This window comes from Rhinatrema bivittatum, chromosome 10 (assembly GCF_901001135.1).
Source record: "Rhinatrema bivittatum chromosome 10, aRhiBiv1.1, whole genome shotgun sequence".
NCBI lineage: Eukaryota > Metazoa > Chordata > Amphibia > Gymnophiona > Rhinatrematidae > Rhinatrema > Rhinatrema bivittatum.
This window is the reverse complement of record NC_042624.1, coordinates 72630374-72650236: the sequence shown is the minus strand read 5'-3', so window position 1 is coordinate 72650236 and position 19863 is coordinate 72630374. Positions and strand designations below refer to the sequence as shown.

At 39.5% G+C, this 19863-nt stretch overlaps 2 protein-coding genes across 2 annotated transcripts in view; both read right to left on the bottom strand.

Annotated features, from left to right (window-relative positions):
• RABGAP1L (RAB GTPase activating protein 1 like) overlaps positions 1-19863 on the bottom strand; it is a 768100-nt gene that overhangs the window by 449515 nt on the left and 298722 nt on the right.
• GPR52 (G protein-coupled receptor 52) lies at positions 2558-9298 on the bottom strand. The gene has a single exon (XM_029618150.1). The coding sequence runs from the start codon at positions 8997-8999 to the stop codon at positions 7911-7913; it is 1089 nt and encodes a 362-aa protein (XP_029474010.1). The 5' UTR covers positions 9000-9298; the 3' UTR covers positions 2558-7910.

Genomic DNA, 19863 nt, shown 5'->3' with positions numbered 1-19863 from the left:
GGTTTATTCTCTACTGACACAAACTGAAAAAAAAAAAGACAGGTCTTTGAAAAATGTTCATCGCATTAGGTGAGTCACTATACAACAGAATTAATTATAAGAAGGTGCATACAATTTGAATGGCAGCCACATGATTTCTGAACCCCTTCCTTTCAAATGGGTTTTCCTTTGATCCTTACAAAGGGAAGGACTGCCGCTTCAGCTTGTGTTTAGTACTAAAAAGGATTCTTCCTATTTCCTTCAAGAACATAGTTTTCTCTAATATATAAATCTATTTAACAACTGCACAAAAATGTAGTTTTTCACTTCAAAATGCCCCATCTATTTTTTTTTTTAGAAATCCTGTAGATTTTTTAGAATAACATTGCACTATTCAATATGCTAGAGCAACATTAGGCACAGACCACACATAAAATATATATATTTTGAGTTTTCCTCTAACTATAACATGTGCAAGCTAGTTCACACAAAGGATGGCAGCTACAAAAGCAAGATATTCAGGTCCAACATGAAAGGTTAGATAATCCCCCTCCCCCCACCAAAGTAAATAAAACAAAACAACAAAATGTAACTTGCACAGAGCAGTGACCCCACACTGTCGTTAGCTGTAACTTGTATCTACTTGTATCTGTATTACTGCTATAAAAATAAGCAGACTGAATACTCCTAAAGGACTGCCTATTGCTAAACTGTGTCCTATTTTTAGAAAGATCTCGAAGAAAAGCATTTCTAGATTCCTGCTGCTGCAAGCAGTCTTGCACCCTTTCATTCCTAGATTCCTGCTGCTGCAAGCAGTCTTGCACCCTTTCATTCCTAGATTCCTGCTGCTGCAAGCAGTCTTGCACCCTTTCATTCCTAGATTCCTGCTGCTGCAAGCAGTCTTGCACCCTTTGATTCCTAGATTCCTGCTGCTGCAAGCAGTCTTGCAGCCTTTCATTCCTAGATTCCTGCTGCTGCAAGCAGTCTTGCAGCCTTTCATTCCTAGATTCCTGCTGCTGAAAGCAGTCTTGCACCCTTTGATTCCTAGATTCCTGCTGCTGAAAGCAGTCTTGCACCCTTTGATTTCTAGATTCCTGCTGCTGCAAGCAGTCTTGCACCCTTTCATTCCTAGATTCCTGCTGCTGCAAGCAGTCTTGCACCCTTTGATTCCTAGATTCCTGCTGCTGCAAGCAGTCTTGCAGCCTTTCATTCCTAGATTCCTGCTGCTGAAAGCAGTCTTGCAGCCTTTCATTCCTAGATTCCTGCTGCTGAAAGCAGTCTTGCACCCTTTCATTCCTAGATTCCTGCGGCTGAAAGCAGTCTTGCACCCTTTCATTCCTAGATTCCTGCTGCTGAAAGCAGTCTTGCACCCTTTGATTCCTAGATTCCTGCTGCTGAAAGCAGCCTTGCATTCCTAGATTCCTGCTGCTGCAAGCAGTCTTGCAGTCTTTCATTCCTAGATTCCTGCTGCTGAAAGCAGTCTTGCACCCTTTCATTCCTAGATTCCTGCTGCTGAAAGCAGCCTTGCATTCCTAGATTCCTGCTGCTGCAAGCAGTCTTGCAGTCTTTCATTCCTAGATTCCTGCTGCTGAAAGCAGTCTTGCACCCTTTCATTCCTAGATTCCTGCTGCTGCAAGCAGTCTTGCACCCTTTGATTCCTAGATTCCTGCTGCTGAAAGCAGCCTTGCATTCCTAGATTCCTGCTGCTGCAAGCAGTCTTGCAGCCTTTCATTCCTAGATTCCTGCTGCTGAAAGCAGTCTTGCAGCCTTTCATTCCTAGATTCCTGCTGCTGAAAGCAGTCTTGCAGCCTTTCATTCCTAGATTCCTGCTGCTGAAAGCAGTCTTGCAGCCTTTCATTTCTAGATTCCTGCTGCTGCAAGCAGTCTTGCACCCTTTCATTCCTAGATTCCTGCTGCTGAAAGCAGTCTTGCACCCTTTCATTCCTAGATTCCTGCTGCTGAAAGCAGTCTTGCAGCCTTTCATTTCTAGATTCCTGCTGCTGAAAGCAGTCTTTCACCCTTTCATTACCTACCCACATCACTTTTTTCAGGAAAAACTATTAAAATTTTCCACTCATTATTTTCTTTTTTAGGTTAAAACACTTTTAAAGCATAATAGAGGCCTGGGTAAACTGGCTGGAGTTCAGATGGAAGAACCAGAAGAATCTTGATGAAATGAAGATGGACTGGGCAAATTGGTGGCGTAATTGGTAAAACTGGTAATGTCAATTAGGCGTTCATGTTTTAAAATATACCAGTTTAAGAAAGCATTCCTATTTTATTTTCAGACAATATACGTACATATATTTTTAAAACAGGAAAAGTACATACATTCAATGCACTGAAATACTCACTTTCAATGCAATACATGTATTCACGCATAAGCATACATACTTGTGTATGTTGCAGGGTAAAGATTCACATTTTTTATTAGACAGAAGAGTTTATAGAATATATTCTAAATCTATGTGCAGCCATATATGCCACTGTGCGCAGTTGTATATTTTAATGTATTTTAGTGTATTTAAAACCTTGTATTGTTTTTGCTTACAAGGGACGTTTTTGTAATTAAGGGATCAAATCATTAAGGCTTTTTTTTTTTTTCCTATATTGCACCTATGGGAAATGATCTTGATGAATTGGGCCAAAAGCGTGATCAAGTTATTTGTGTTAAATATTTACATTTTGTATGTGCTGTTAACAGGCATTATGAAAGGGCCCCTTGCCAATCATTATTACAAATAGCTCCGCAATACATTAGATATGTATTGTAAACACCTTCAGCAAAATTCAGACAGCAGTTGCATGCAAACACACAGACTGTGAAGCAGAGATACTGCCCAAATGTTCGAAAACTACTGCCGAAATGTTCGGAAAAAGGTCAATAGAAGAAACCTGCATCTATGATAAATGACTATGATAAATAATTTCTAGATTCCAACACCAATAATTACCCTGGCTTACAAGGGAAGTTCATCTATGTCAAGATATGTGGAAAATGAATCCATCTGAGGACATTATCCCCAATAATTTACCATACAATCCTTGAAAATTAAGGCTACATATCAGTTACAAGTGTTCTTTAGCTTAAACCCTTTCTGTTCAACACCATTTTTATAATTTTAAAAAACCTTTAAAGCATGACAATGTTTGAGGAAAAAAAACAAACAATGGAGGCTTCCAAGGATTGTTTAAAAACTTCCTTTTATATGGTGAACAAAATATATTTTAAACATTTTCCATAATTCCCAACAGCTGGTTTGTGTGTGGTCAACTGCTGAGAGTACAATGCATGGGGCTAAAATGCACAGGCAGACATGGGTGTACCAGCCAGGACCTGGCAATGGCCGATAAATAGACCCGGATATGAAAAATGCATGGAATTAAAAAAAAAAGCAAAACTTTAAAATTGGAAGTTTTTAGAGCATTCCTCAGGTGCTTATTTCTGTCGGAGCTGAAAACAAGCCCCCCTTACTGCAAGGCTTGCACTTTAAAGTTGTGTACTGATCATTCCAGGAATGATCTGTTATGAGTCAGTACCCAGACCTGCTTCTGTGAATGCATCATTCTTGATTAATCATCTCTGATAAACAAGAATTTAAGTAAGACAACCAGAAGCAAAGAAAAAGTGAAATTAATAAGATGCACTATGGACCTTTATGGTTCAATGTCTGGATGTTGTAGAGGCTAATAAATCATCTTAACTGTAGGTCTGAAATGCATCACTTTAATGCATTGTATAAATGTTTTTTCATGATTTATGAATGACTCTAAGTCAAAGGTACAGAGACCCACTAGTTGGTCATTCTTAACAGGGGAAATAAAAGCGTGCCTGTCATCCTTTCAAGTCATAAATTTTATTTTTATTTCACATATATATGGAGGCTGGCAAAAGTAAACCCCTGGCGCTTGATGACAGAAAAATGCTTTGTTCCTTTCATACATGCCTTTTTTTTTTAAGTGATGAAAGAAATATGTGACAGCATATGAATTATTTTTAAGCAAACTATACTCTGCATATGTGGAGTAAGACAAACCACTGGTAAAATCCACTCATTGCAAGAACCTGGATTGGTATTTACATAACACTCACAGAGAACATTGATAATGCATCGCTTCAGCATAAATGTGTGTTCTTACTACCTCAGACACGCAGGAAAAGAATGAATTTTATGTTCAAGAAATGACATACGGGATTTCAAGAAATTATAAATACTTTTCTATTACTTGTCAAAAGATAAACAGTTCCTGCATCACATACAACCTATACAAGCAGGCTGTTGCACGTAGCTCCGAGGATCAAATATTCTTTCCCCTTACGTGTAATCCCTCCTGCTGCACATTACAACATGTGCATCTCATTTTTCATCTAATCAAAAAAACACATGTTCACTACACAGGGACGGTAACTTTCAAACCGGCGCTGGTGCACACATATGTCAGCCTGCACACAGGGACATGGCCATTTTATTAACATATGCATGCATGTTCTGAAATAGTCTGGCCGCGTGCACGTGTGCCAAATTTTAAGTGGGCACATGCATCTGCGCGCAAATCCTACTTCTACTAGGTAAACTGGGGGATTTTAAAACGGGTGTTACCAACGCCATTCCCAGTTTTACCTGTTCGTTCCCAGTTCACCAAGTTAAGAGCTAGGTCCTCCAAACCTGCCCAGTTTAATAGCCTTCACCCCCCACCCCGTGAGCCCCGACCCTTAAATCCTCGCAGATCTGCCTCGTGTTCTTAGATTTTTAACGTACACGTCATCCATACCAGAAGTAAAATTATGCGGCAGGGAGCCTCGGCACGTGCCAGAGCGTGTCCATGCCCCTCACACTCCCCGCCCTTTTTTTGAAAACTTCTGAGATGTGCGCACTGCGGGAGATATGCGCCTACCTCAGCGGCTTTTAAAATCCACTCGGCGTGCGCGAGCCCCACTTATTCATGCATCCCCTAATTAATTCGTGTGCTGGGCTTTTAAAATTCACTTTTAAGGAATGAATTTTCAAAGAAGTTATGCACATAAAAGTAGCAATTTCAAAAGTAGCAATTTCAAAAGTCCAATTATGCACGTAAAGTCCATTTATATGTGTGTAAAACCTTTTGAAAATTCAGCCCTGTGGAGTGAGTTTTAAATAGTAAACAAATGAAATATATATTTTATATCACTAATACATACAAGTTTGGGAGCCTAACATGTGCTGGTAGAGCCAGAACATGTGCTGAATGATTAAAAAAACAACAACAATTGTGCATATAAATTCAAGGAATCACATACAACGTAGCACTGTAACCCAGTCTTCAAATTTGCTTGAAGCATTGTAAGATATTTATCTGGTGCAGTTGTAGGAAATACTGCCAGTATCTGCATCACAGCCTTACATTACTACACTCAAAAACAGATAAACCCCAATTTAGATTCCTAACATCCTCAAACCTAAAAACAGTTGCCCTACTAAATGAGTTGATAAAATTGTATGTCACAACGAAAAATATGGATTACAAATGCATCTATGATCATGCAGTTATAGCCTTCTAGCCATATTCATGAATGACAATGCCACTATTTCCTAAAGCTTCATCTGACATCAATAATATTATCCCAAATTTTCTTAACATATGGCAGACAATTTTCAAGTTGGTGTATCAGCAAAATACTTTTGTTTCTAACTAGTTTCCAACTAGGAAGATATTCTTAGCTAGCTAAACGCTAGGGCTGCATGCTGAAAGGACATTAATTTTTCCTTTAAAAAGATACTTCAACCTAACCAGCTCACAAAATCAACTAGGCAGAAATGTTTCTCAAAGATGGACGGTACTAAATATTATAGGATTACATACTTTCAATGGGAGAAAAGTTGTAAACCTCACGATTAAGGGCTGAAGGCTTTACCCTTCCTGGAGGTCTTCCAGTCCTCTGCAGATCAAGTCATCAGGGGATTAATGGGCAGCCAGGTATAAGCCTCCTAATATTCCCTTTGGAAGGTCTGGAATATTACATTTTAGTGGTGCACATCCTCAAGGAGGATTCCAGTTTAATTGCCTTTTTTGGGTCAGCTAAATTAAAATGACTCTAACATTTAAAAAAACAAAACAAAACCCACACACAAAACTGAAGATTAAGAATTGTTAACAAAAAAATAGTTAAATAAAATCTTTTGCTGATTTTCTGATGGCTTCAGAGAGCACTTTTTTAACTGGGTAAATTTGAAACAAATCAGGTTCAAATTCTGGAGACTGTGTCTCAAAAAGGATAGAGACAGGATGGAAGTGGTCCAGAGAATGGCAACCAAAATGTGTGTGGTCTGCATCAAAAGCCATATGAGATGAGACCGAAATACCTGAATATGTATACCTTAGAGAAGAGAAGAGACAGGGAAAATGATGCAGACTTTTACATTGCTGAAAGCTAATAATGATGCATAAAAATCAAAGCTTTTCCAATGGAAAGAAAGGTGTAGATGATATGAAACTCCCGAGGGGGTAGACTCAGGAACATCAGGAAATATTTCTTCAGAAAGGGTGATGAATGCATGAAATGCCCTCCTGGAAGAGGTAGTGAAGATGGTAATGTAATTCAGAAGGGTGTGGGATAAACATAGAGGATCCTTATTGGCTAAACGATGGAAATGGAGAAAAGGGGTAACCTGTGTTAATTGGGGCAACTTGTACAGAGGGGCAGTTACTACCCTAAAAAAACATTATATTACTATTGTAAGGAACATATTCTGACCACTTTGTTTTAAGTTTAATTGTGTGGTAACTGAGTGTTAATTGTGTGATAATTGAGTGTGCAAAATGTATATTGACCAATACACTGCACAGATCTGAGCTAGAAAACAAAGACCAATCACTAGAAAATAATCAATCCCAGAAGCCCAGCAATAGCAAGCAGAAATCAGCATTTGTGATCATTTTAGGAGCCTGAATATTTTATTTGCCCCATGGCACAAAAGAGCTCTTAAAGGTTCTTTTTTACCTTGTGACCTGTCACAAGACACATACTGTAAATATGCGCTACAATATTCTGCATATTCTCACTGAATGTAGGTTAGATATTAAAATATCTCACACCATTTTTAAGAAATATTCAGACCTAGTAGTTATATAAAATCAGATGCCTGTAGATTTTAAAAGTAAAAGGACAGACAACTTGGCCTGAAAAGAGCTTCAGAAATAAAATATAGCAGTTTTATAATGTCTTTAGTTTATCAAAGGTTCTTTCGGGAACTATTTCATTTTCTCCCTTTCATTTCAAAATGGTTTTGCATCTCCTGTTTCTGACACCTTTGCTTTGGAAGAATAGCTAGTACAAAGCAGAAGCAACCTGTGGGTTTCTCAATGTGACGGCGTGGGGTCCTTTTCAACAAGTACAACATTGCTATTAGGCAAACCTACAATGGAGAACCATCTTACTGAGCAATACCTTATAGAGATTATCTCAATCTGCAGTATTTCAAAAAGTAAATTAAAAAATGCACTTTAGTGCACCTAGTATTTTTCTATAAGGGAAAAATGATACAGCTAAATCTGCTTCCTCTCTTGCTTATGTTTATTTCTGAAGGGTCTTGCTTTGGTGTGCCAGTTGTTTTTAATGCAATGTGGAAGATTTCAGAACTGTTTATATTGCACCTTCCCTTTTTACTCTCTTTCTACTACACAACTGACAGAGCTAAAATTCACATTCTTCCCACAGGGAAATAATAAAAATGTCTAATTTGTGTACGCTTTGTATGTCAGTTCCCTCAGCAAATTCTTCTATTTTTTGCTCTCTTTATATATATATCACCTTCAAATTCCCATAGGTCATCTGCGTGAACTATTCAAGTAAATATTTTGAGTTGTGGCAAGTCTCCAGGCATTTCAAAATACTATCCCACCTCCAGTACCAGACTGAGTTTGATTCACTGTCACCACAAAAGCAGCTGACTTTAAATAGAGCAGGAGTTAGCCCGCTTTCGGGGTTTCGGATCCCGTATATCCCTGTCATTTAAACACATACAAGAGGAACATATCGTCTCTGACAACCTCCGAAGCCCCAGCCTGAAAACACTGTTGGAAAGGCTGTAGATCACACAGTTACAGAAACTATTGCTTATAGCGAGCCATGTCGTAAAGAAGGACAGGGCTGAGTTTTCCAGCACTCGGGAGCTTTCAAGCAAAAAGTAGATGATGTAAGGAAGCCAGAGTATGTAGAATACACTGGTTATCCTGAATAAAACCATAGCATAACGACTGTCAGGGCTGTGCCCATTGTCACCAGTGGCATCCACCTCCTGACTGGGAAAGCGGGCCCTTCGCTCATTGATCTCTTTGGTGTGCTGCCGACAGATTTTAAAGATGTGGAAGTACGTGAAGCAGATGACCAAGGCAGCTGGAGCATACAGTAGGCACACAATAAAACCAGTAAAATAGGCGCTGGTGTGCCAGGAGGTAGCGCACCATTCAAAAATGTCACCATGGTAACCAGGTTTCCCCCAACTGAAAAACGAAGGCAAAAAGATTAGACAAGAGTACATCCAGATCAAAATGATGCAGATTCGCAAACGGCAAGGTGTAACTAGCTGATTGTAGGACAGAGGTTTGGTGATGGCCAGGTAGCGATCCACACTGATACAGGCAAGGCATGCCATGGATACACTTTTTAGCACAGAGATGATATATCCAAAAATCTGGCAAGTCAAAGATTCATGAATGCCCGTGGAGTAGTGGAGCAATGAAAGTGTGGGAACTAAGCAACTAACTCCAACAAAGAAGTCAGCATAAGCCATAGTCTGAATAAAATAGCTGGTCGTGTAATGGTGCAGAAGCGGAGCACAATGAAAGACAAAAATCACTGTTAAATTCCCAAGGATGATCAAAACTGTTAGCAGCACTATGATAACAGTCTCCAGGACACACACGTCTATTGAACTGTAGTGGCCGAATCCGAGTGGGCAGAAGTGAGGTTCGGAGACATTCACAGAACTACTGCTACTCATATTCAGAGTCCTCCATTCAATCCATTTGGACTGGTTCATGGTTTATTTTTGTCAATTTATTGAAAAAATTAAGGAACTCTGGAGATGGAGCTACAGCAAACAGGTGACCTGCTGAAGCACAACATCTGGAAAAAAAAAACCTCCTGTTCCTGTGACAATCTTATAAGCTCAGGCACCGGCAGTGCTTCCTCGAGAGAGTGTATCAAAACCACTCATGCCTCTTCAGCATCAGTAAGTACCTTACTGACACACCTTTGCTTTGGAAACACAGAAGAAAAATATAATCCTAGACCACTGGTTAGCTCTGTCCAGTACTCTCTATCCATCCTCAAACACAAGGCACGTCTGCTAGGCAAAACGATTTTTATTCTGCACAGAGAAAAAAAAAAACAGAAAGAAAGAGGAGAGGAGAAAAAGAGTCAGCTGCCTGAAAAATAAAACAGCTTTTATATATATATATTTTTGTATTACTTACTGAAATTATGTTTATTTTATTTACTGGCTTTTTAGAGAACCCCACCATCTACTGAAGTCTAGGCAATGTACACAAAACATATAACACTTTTAAAGTAGAATTTAAGAATAAAAAAGGAAGAGGTATGCATGCAAAAGGGGGAAATGATATAATATATCAAACAATTCACTTAATTAGCAACACTTGCATTGGGTTTGGGACAGGCACAAGCAGAGGGAGGGGGAAGGTTCAGAAGGTCAAAGGATAGCATTATGATTTTCACCTCCACTGAGAGATAATGCTTCTTTTCTTACCGGCACAGTAATTCCTTTTATGTATATTGCAAGAAAGAAAATAATTACACTGAAAATTAATTCCAACAAAATAATGAAGTGGTAAAAGAAGGAAGAGGAGAAAGATTAGATGATTTGTCCTCTAATTTAAGAAAAAGCATTTCTATCACAATATTTGAGGAAGGGAGAATTATACATAGAACAAAATTAGGAAGCATGAAGTCACATTCTACTCTTCTACCTTTATAAATTGTGGTTGCTGGTGCCAGTATTATCTGACACTCCACTTCCTCCCTCTGCACCCCTACATAAAATAAATCCCTGTCTCTCAGCCAAGATCTCAGACCAGTTGTTTTAGAAAGTCTGCCCTCTATACCACAGTGGATGATCACTGTAAAGCATAAGGTTCAACGGAGGTACTTTCTCACCTTTGTGGCAACACCTGAAGCACTTCATATACAGAGTCTCTCAGAGCACTGTTCAGGAAGAAAACACTTTGGTCCGCATTGTGATGTGACGCTGTATGGACTGAAGGTAATGCCACTGTTAATCCTTGAATATTCTCACTCGACTCCTCCTACGGTGCTCTATACCTTTCTTCAATTTCCACTGAGCTATTTGGTACGACGAATCACTCTTGACAACAGGATTTCAGTTGTCATAAAATGATTGTTATAGTTTCTGAACAGATTCTGACCTGAATTATTTTTTAATACTCTAGTTAAAGTAAATGCTTAATTAGTGCAACAATTATTAGGTAATTTGCTTGGCATGTATATAGACTCCCCTCATGAAAAAAATTACTTCCAGGAGGTTGAGAAAATAGGAACTAGACAGGAGAGAATGAATCAATCTGAATAATAATAATAAAAAAAAAATATCCAGGACCATTTGGTATCACACTGGGTGAGTTTTTTTTTTTGCTTGAAGTCTCTAAATTGTTTGCAGTTCAGTGAGGCTTTCTCAGTTCTTGCTGTGCCTTCTGAAGGAATTTCATGCACTGTGATAAAGCAAAAATAGCGTTTTCTCCAGTTCTGATGCAGTAGTTTTATCACTTGCATATTTTTTAATGTTTTAAATTAATTTTCTGAAGCACCATTGTTCCATATAGAGGTGTCCTTTTCTCTGCTTTCATAATATCCACAGAATCCTGCTGGGTTTTCTTTCCCTTTTAAGCAATTTTAACAACTGGAATATATACCCATTTAGAGAGGGAAAAATGTTATTCTTCTGGATATACAACGATAAGACAATGCTTCTCACCTACATCCCATGTTATCAGCAATGCTGGAATAGTTGCTACAGGACTCCTATTTACTGTCATGCAGTTTGCAAGGATGCTGCTGTTCCCATTTCTCACATTCTAGCCAGCTTTTGCTCGCACTCTCTTGGTATTATTACTGCTTGCACCTGAGCCCCTGCTCCTCCTCTTCCACCTCCTCCTCCTCCATCCTCCCTCCCCCTTTCCTTCTCCTCCTGGAGCTGATGCAGAAGAACTCACCATCAGAAAGGTGACTCGGTCCTTCTACCCCAATCAACAGCACAGCCAATGGCCACTGCAGCTGAAACTGTCACTAGGTAACAGTTGCCAGGCACACAGGCACACACACAGGGCTTACAGATTCAAACAGCAAGCTGCGTTCAAGCATGACATATGAAGACAATGGGGCTGACCCGGTCCCTATAATATATTAATGACATTTAAAAGCTTCAGAGAGACAGGGCTGCCCTCTCCCTGTTCTCGTCCTTCTGGTACCCTTCACAAGATAATGCACCACACAGACTAATATGATGCTAAAAATGCTTAAAAACTATGGATGCCTTCAAATTCTATGTAAAAACTTACATAATATCACAACCACCACTCACTTGAGCAAGTCAGCAGTAATCTTATCCTTACTGGCAGAGAGAGCCAATTAATTATTAATTAAACAACAAATGGAGAAAGCGTGCAGTGACATGGCTTCGGGAATGCTTTCCAACAGAGATTTGTAGAAGGGGGTGATGGGGTTCTTACATTACATACTGAGTAATGATATGCTTCAGTATGTTTTCTCCACTTGTTTCAGCATTTATTTATTTATTTGATTATTATTCCACCTTTCAGACACTTCAGTGCAGATGGAATTCAAGAGAATATTCAACTTGTTGCAACCATGGGGTAAAAGGGGGTATGAAGGTGGAGCACATTTTTGAAGATGTGATTGTCTGTTTGTCTATATGCATGTGCATGTGTGAACTTAGGGTAGGACTGTGGTGCTTATGGGAGGCAGCTAGAAGCCGTAGAATGTTGGCAATTGCTTCGTTCTAGGGATGTGCTTAACAAAATGTCATTCGTTTTTGTTTCATTTTCAATAAAGCACTAGCCACCAGCAATGGCCCTCCCTCCTGCCCTGAAAAATACCATCACCAGCAAAATTTAAAAACTGAAAGGTCCCGCCCCGCCCCCTCTCCCCCCATCAAATCTCCCTCCCAGAACCATCTTACCCCCATCTGTTGGTTCTGGATATCTAAATAGTGTAGAAGTGATCACCAGTCACTCCTACCTCAGATTATTTAAAGATGGCACCTGGGGGGACTCTGAGGCCAGCACCATCTTTAAATACCAACCTGACAGGGCAGGAGTGACTGGGGATCACTCCTGCCCTATCTGAATGTCTAGACCCATGGACAGGGTAAAGGGGTGGGGGGTGGAACAGGTGAAGACCCGGAGGGAGCTTCAGTATGGCGCCAATGTGTTTCGACAGGGTTGGGAGGGGGAACCATGCCCCTTCTTTCCTGTTTTATTTTGTTTTTTTAAATTTCATCTCATTTGTTTTATTTCATTTCAAGTAAACAAAAGAAACCAAATGAAAAAAAAATGTTAAAAAATTAATTGTACACCTCTAACTCCATTCCAAAAGCCTATTTCCTTCCCTTCAGCAGTTTGTCCCAGAGCAAAATGGGAGCATCCCAATTTGCTCAGCTACCACAAATTATTCTGGTGAAAATTCAAACTTCAGAAAAAAAGCAAAGAAGCATGGGCTACATACACAGACCCAAGCTTTTGAAAATTCACTTTCTCACTTGCCTGGAGCAAGTGAATTCTTTTCAGTGTTGGGTAGGCAGGAGCAGCTAATGTTTTTTTGCTCCCCCCCCCCCCCTCCAGTCAGAGCTCAGGAGGAGACAGTAGTGACAGCATCTTCACTCCAATTGGGGCTCAGGAGGAGGAATAGCAGCTACATCTTTAGCCTCAATAAGGGTCCAGGAAGACAGCAGCAGCAAAAATGTATTTAGGCTTGAACAGAGGCTAGGAAAAGAGCAGTGGCAAAGTGTCTTGTCTGTGACTGGGTCCTGGAGCAGGAAGTGTGTGTGTGTATGTGTGTGTGTGTGGTGCAGGAGGGGGCATGTGGGAAAGTGTGTGAAGGTGTGTGAGTGGCCCTGTGTGTGTAGCAGGTGTGGATATGTGTATGGGGAATGTGTATGTGGGGAGGAAGGGTGTTTTCAGAAGGATAAGTGCAAGGTGGATAAGTGCAAGGTGATGCATATAGGGAAAAATAACCCATGCTATAATTACACAATGTTGAGTTCCATATTAGGTGCTACAACCCAAGAAAGAGATCTAGGTGTCATAGTGGATAACACATTGAAATCGTCGGTTCAGTGTGCTGCGGCAGTCAAAAAAGCAAACAGAATTTTGGGAATTATTAGAAAGGGAATGGTGAATAAAACGGAAAATGTCATAATGCCTCTGTATCGCTCCATGGTGAGACCGCACCTTGAATACTGTGTACAATTCTGGTCGCCGCATCTCAAAAAAGATATAATTGCGATGGAGAAGGTACAGAGAAGGGCAACCAAAATGATAAAGGGAATGGAACACCTCCCCTATGAGGAAAGACTAAAGAGATTAGGACTTTTCAGCTTGGAGAAGAGACAGCTGAGGGGGGATATGATAGAGATGTTTAAAATCATGAGAGGTCTAGAACGGGTAGATGTGAATCGGTTATTTACTCTTTCGGATAGTAGAAAGACTAGGGGGCACTCCATGAAGTTAGCGTGGGGCACATTTAAAACTAATCGGAGAAAGTTCTTTTTTACTCAACGCACAATTAAACTCTGGAATTTGTTGCCAGAGGATGTGGTTAGAGCAGTTAATATAGCTGTGTTTAAAAAAGGATTGGATAAGTTCTTGGAGGAGAAGTCCATTACCTGCTATTAAGTTCACTTAGAGAATAGCCACTGCCATTAGCAATGGTAACATGGAATAGACTTAGTTTTTGGGTACTTGCCAGGTTCTTATGGCCTGGATTGGCCACTGTTGGAAACAGGATGCTGGGCTTGATGGACCCTTGATCTGACCCAGGATGATATTTTCTTATGTTCTTATGATGTTAGCAGTGTGGGAAGGGGGTTTGTGAAGGTGTTTCGAGAGGGGTGCAGTATCCTTCACCAGCTGATTTTTTTCTTTCTGCCTTTCTTGCCGAGGGCTAAAATGCTGGAAAAGGGGCTGAGACTTTTGGAATGGTGCAGCCACCAGCATTCTGTAGTCTCTAACTACTTACCATAAGCTTTTTTGGGAGGATTCATTCTTCAAAAATACTGACTCAATATTTCTGGTTTTCAAACTCATTTGAGATATTCCCATTTTCTTCTTGTCCCTTCTAGGGAGTTATTTTGCCTACGGACATGCATGACTCCTTCATAAATAATTATTTTCAATATGCCGTAATGCATAAACCAGAGGCATGTTTTCAGGAATGCTTTCCAACATAGATCTGTAGTAGGGTGTTTGTATGTGGAAAGAATTAGTGGATGTAGGGTGAGGGAATGTATTTGGGGGAGATGTATATGTGTGTGCGTGCATACATGTGGGGAATAAGTGTATAGGTGTAGTATGAGGGGTGTATTTTAGGGTGGGCAGGAGACTGTGTGCATATGAGTTGTGTTAGGGGGATGGTCTGTGGAGGGGTATGTGTAGAATGAAGTGCTGATCAACAGTCCGTAGCCTTAACTGTTTTCCACAGAAAACAATGGGGATATTTTTGTTTTTAAGCACAATACTCTAACATAAATAAATAAAAAATACTGACCCAGCATTTCTAGCTTTCAAAACCGTCCATGATATTCACATTTCCTTCCTAAATGCTAAAGGTCTGATTTACTAATGGCTTTTCTCCCATTCTGTGTCTATAGGAAAAATACTTAGTAAATGAGGCCCTAAATTTGGTCTAGTTCCATCCCATTTTTTCTTTTTTAAGAGTTATTTTACCTACAGATAGACAGATGGACATTCATCCCTTTATTTATTTATTTCCAACATCCAGTATGTTGACATTAATAAAAATAGTAGTGATTTTAGAGATAATGATCACCACTTTGACTGATCTTGGGACCAGAAGGCAGTACATTAGAATTTGTAATAAATAAATGAATTAAAAGTTCTCTCGCTCCAGCTTGATGGACTCTATAGGTGCCATCAAGCTAGGGCGAGATAACATAGTAGAAATCTCATCTTTGTGAGACTTTCCTCACTCCAAATGACGTTAAATCTTCACCAAGGATTACTGTGCAGTTCGTACATCTCACTCTGCATGTAAAATTGGCCCCTAAACTCTTAAACCACCACAACACCTCACCTCGAGCTATTAGCTGGCCCTCCTATAGTCATAGCAATAGTTGAATACTGTGACAGCCTCCCAGAGACTCTCTCTCCACTCCCTCTCACTCCCCAAGCCCAGAAATGGCCGAAATGCAATTTGCAATATTTATCGCAAACTGCGTTATGGCCGTTTTAGGATTATCGCACAGCTTAACACCAGGAAAAAAAGGTGTAGCTATTTCTGGCGTTAAAACCATGCAATAGCATGCATAATGCTATCACATGGTGCGATACTGTCCCTTATTTTTATTAGCAAGCAGCATAGCAGGGTTCAAGATTGGTCTGGATACATTCCTGGAAGATGATGACATAAACGGATATTAGAGATTGGATTGAGGCCAAGTGGATTCAGGCTTAGATGAACTCTGGTTTTCATCTGGTAACTCTGGGGTTACAGTAAGAGACAGGATGCTAGATTACATGAACCAATGGTCTGACCCTGCTTGGTTAATCTTATGTTATCGTCACAAACAGGATTTTAATTGTGAATATTCTCCAAGGTCTGAGATACCTGATTCAGTAATTAGTGACCACGTTTTAAAAATAAATCTCAGTTTTCTTAATAGGTGGTACTATTATTAGATTACTATTCTCTCATGTCATCGGAAGAAGCTTATTCAAGAAAGTGTGTGATCACAGCAAGAGTTGCAGTTTACAAAGAAAACAAAAATGTATAAGAGAAAAATCCAGCTAAAATTAAGAGATGCCAAGTCTTACGCTTCAGTCGTCCACAGCATTTCAAGACTCCTCTTAGGTGATAGGCAGCGGAACTTTATTACTCATGGTACATGCACTGCCACTTTATTACTCATGATACATGCACTGCCACTTTATTACTCATGATACATACACTGCCACTTTATTACTCATGGTACATACACTGCCACTTTATTACTCATGATACATACACTGCCACTTTATTACTCATGGTACATACACTGCCACTTTATTACTCATGATACATACACTGCCACTTTATTACTCATGTTACATACACTGCCACTTTATTACTCATGATACATACACTGCCACTTTATTACTCATGATACATACACTGCCACTTTATTACTCATGATACATACACTGCCACTTTATTACTCATGGTACATACACTGCCACTTTATTACTCATGATACATACACTGCACTTATTACTCATGGTACATACACTGCCACTTTATTACTCATGATACATACACTGCCACTTTATTACTCATGATACATACACTGCCACTTTATTACTCATGGTACATACACTGCCACTTTATTACTCATGATACATACACTGCCACTTTATTACTCATGGTACATACACTGCCACTTTATTACTCATGATACATACACTGCCACTTTATTACTCATGGTACATACACTGCCACTTTATTACTCATGATACATACACTGCCACTTTATTACTCATGGTACATACACTGCCACTTTATTACTCATGATACATACACTGCCACTTTATTACTCATGGTACATACACTGCCACTTTATTACTCATGGTACATACACTGCCACTTTATTACTCATGATACATACACTGCCACTTTATTACTCATGGTACATACACTGCCACTTTATTACTCATGATACATACACTGCCACTTTATTACTCATGGTACATACACTGCCACTTTATTACTCATGATACATACACTGCCACTTTATTACTCATGGTACATACACTGCCACTTTATTACTCATGATACATACACTGCCACTTTATTACTCATGGTACATACACTGCCACTTTATTACTCATGATACATACACTGCCACTTTATTACTCATGGTACATACACTGACACTGGATAAATACCTCCCTGAACCACTCTCAAGCTCTTACCTCCCGCTTTCCCACCCTTCTCTGTCCCCCCCCAGGCCTCCTCCCTCCCACCCCCTTCCTCTCATTTTCCTCACCTCCTTAAGTCTCCCCCCTTCCCAGGCCTCCCCCTCTTTCGCCCCTTTAATCTTTTCTCAGCTTCCCGTCCCTCCCCCTAACAAGTCGTTCTGATAATGAATCTTCTGTAAAATACTGTAAATCTAGCTCACGTTATTCGCTTTAAGCTAAGTTCCTGTGTTCGCATTTATACTTTTTCAAGTTACTTGTATATACGACCAGTTCCCTGTAAAGCGTTACTATGCCAAGTTCATGTTTTATGTAAACCGATGAGATACTCAAAGTGTATGTCGGTATATAAAAATCTTTAAATAAATAAATAAATATTATCTATTAAAGAATCCTTTTTATTAAAGCAATGATCACTAGTCATAATTATATATTTTGCATGTAGTTACTTATGGACATATGTTTAGAAGAACATACAACAACGTATAACTCAAAATACAGTAAGAAATGAATACTGGGAGTTTTTAACACTACTGCTACCAAATGAAAATAATAAGGTAAGTGTAGGGAAGGAGACAGAAGGAGATGAGGAATGATTTAGAATTCACATCGTTTCAGGGTGTCATTAATAGGTGCTTTATATCAAATGCATACCACCAAGAAGTGGTATTTCTCGACAGTTAAAAGTGGCATCTCATGATCCATAAAGGGCCGCAATACCTAAAAGTAGAATATAAATCAGATAAATAAATAAATAAATGCCAATTGCTTCCTTACCTACGAAAATTCCTTCCCAAAGATACTTACTAACTAATATTACAAAATGTGCATCTATTTCACCAGGTGTTCCCAATCTTTTGAATAGTGGTTATTTGTAGCATTAACATCATCTAAGCATTTTTCCACTCACAAAATGTGATCATTGCTGCCAAAGAAATCTTGAAACATCATAGTAGAGTCAGCAGGCAAGTTAATCAAGGGCATTTTTTTTCACTGCCCTTTACCTTAAAACCTGTGCCTCTGACCCTGTAACTAATGGTTGCTTAATACTTTGCGAGTAGCATGTTTAAAACATAAGAATGTTCAATTAGTTTTGAATAATACTGTTTGTATTCCAGGTCTGCCACTGTGTTCATGCATTACAAAGCTATCCAAATGCAAGCTATAAGCACAGAGCATGGAAATTTACTGGAACCCTCATGAATTAGCTGTTAAATGCACTAAACAGCTTTCATGTGCCAATGAAAACTGGAACTGTTAAACACATTTTATTATCAAGCAAATGACTATGTAATTAGTAGTGTTACAACGATTTTAAAAAGTTTATATAACTGGCAATTTTCAACTTGACAGAATAAGAGAAATGAGTCCTTTTTAAAAAATTTCCCCTACCTGTTTTGCTTAAAAGGGTCCTAGAGTAACTGCAAAAATATCAATTCTTTCTTCTCAAAGTAATTATTCTGTACTTCACACATGAAATGTCCTTACAGGAAGGGTCATTTCACTGTAAAACCTCATATGGCAGTTATGATCTAGAAAAGGAGACCTGCTGTTCATTCCTTGTCAAGTCAAGATGTAAGACTGAACATTATCTCTAGAGCCTAACCCCCTCTAAAACACCTGCAGCCAAGAGAACCATTGTTGATGATTTAATGGCATAACCCTACTCTATTATCCATCAACAATTTATTTTTAAACGCATTCCATAAACAAAACACCCTAACCCGCACCTGAGAAAGTCAAGGGAAGAACACATAGGCCTACAAAAACCACCATTATAGAAGACCACAACATACCTCCAAAAAGTGCTTCAGCAGGTTCACCCTACCCTATTTGGGGCGGGAGAACTCTCCACCCACCACCACTCAAATAATGCCCTGTAAGGCATTTATTCCCTATCAACCTACAACACTGGACATACACCAAACCCAAACAAAGATCCCTTTCTTCTCTGCAATTTGGTCTTCTCAGTATTCACTCAGCAAACAGCAAATCATGCCATGTCCTCACCCTTAGTTATTTATTTTAAACTCATATATACCACACCCTGCAAAAATATTGCTCAAGGCAGTTTACATAATAACATTCATATTATAAAATATTAAATACAGTTCACACCACAAACAAAAACAAAATAAAAAATTTACCCCTAGATTCATCAAAATGCTGAAATATTGCCCGCGATAAGGAAAAGGGGCATGTTTAGGGTAATTTTAGAGTTACTGCACCACGCAGTAACATAGCGCTTCACATAGGTAGTATTATATGGTGTGGTAGGGTTAGTTTAAGGGTCGGGGAAGAGAGGGGAAGAGGGAGGAAGGGTAGGGTTAGGGTAAGGAAGTTCCCTCCCAGTCTGCTCCTTTATTTGAATAATACACAGAGCGTATTATTCTAAAATTTGGCGCCCCCCCCCCTATTGCACGGAGCAGGCCACCCACCCACACATACATGTGCAGACATGAAAATCCAGCACGCAAGTGCGTGTGGGAAACAATTTACAACAAGCACGTACATGTTAGAAAACTGGCGTGTCCATGTGCGTGCACACCTTTTAAAATCGACCCCAAAATGTGGCCCCAGGGAGCATGGAGAGAGTTCCCACATGCTAAGGACTAGCTATTTCTGAAGACTAACTGGTCGCTGAAGCTAAGTTGAGCTATA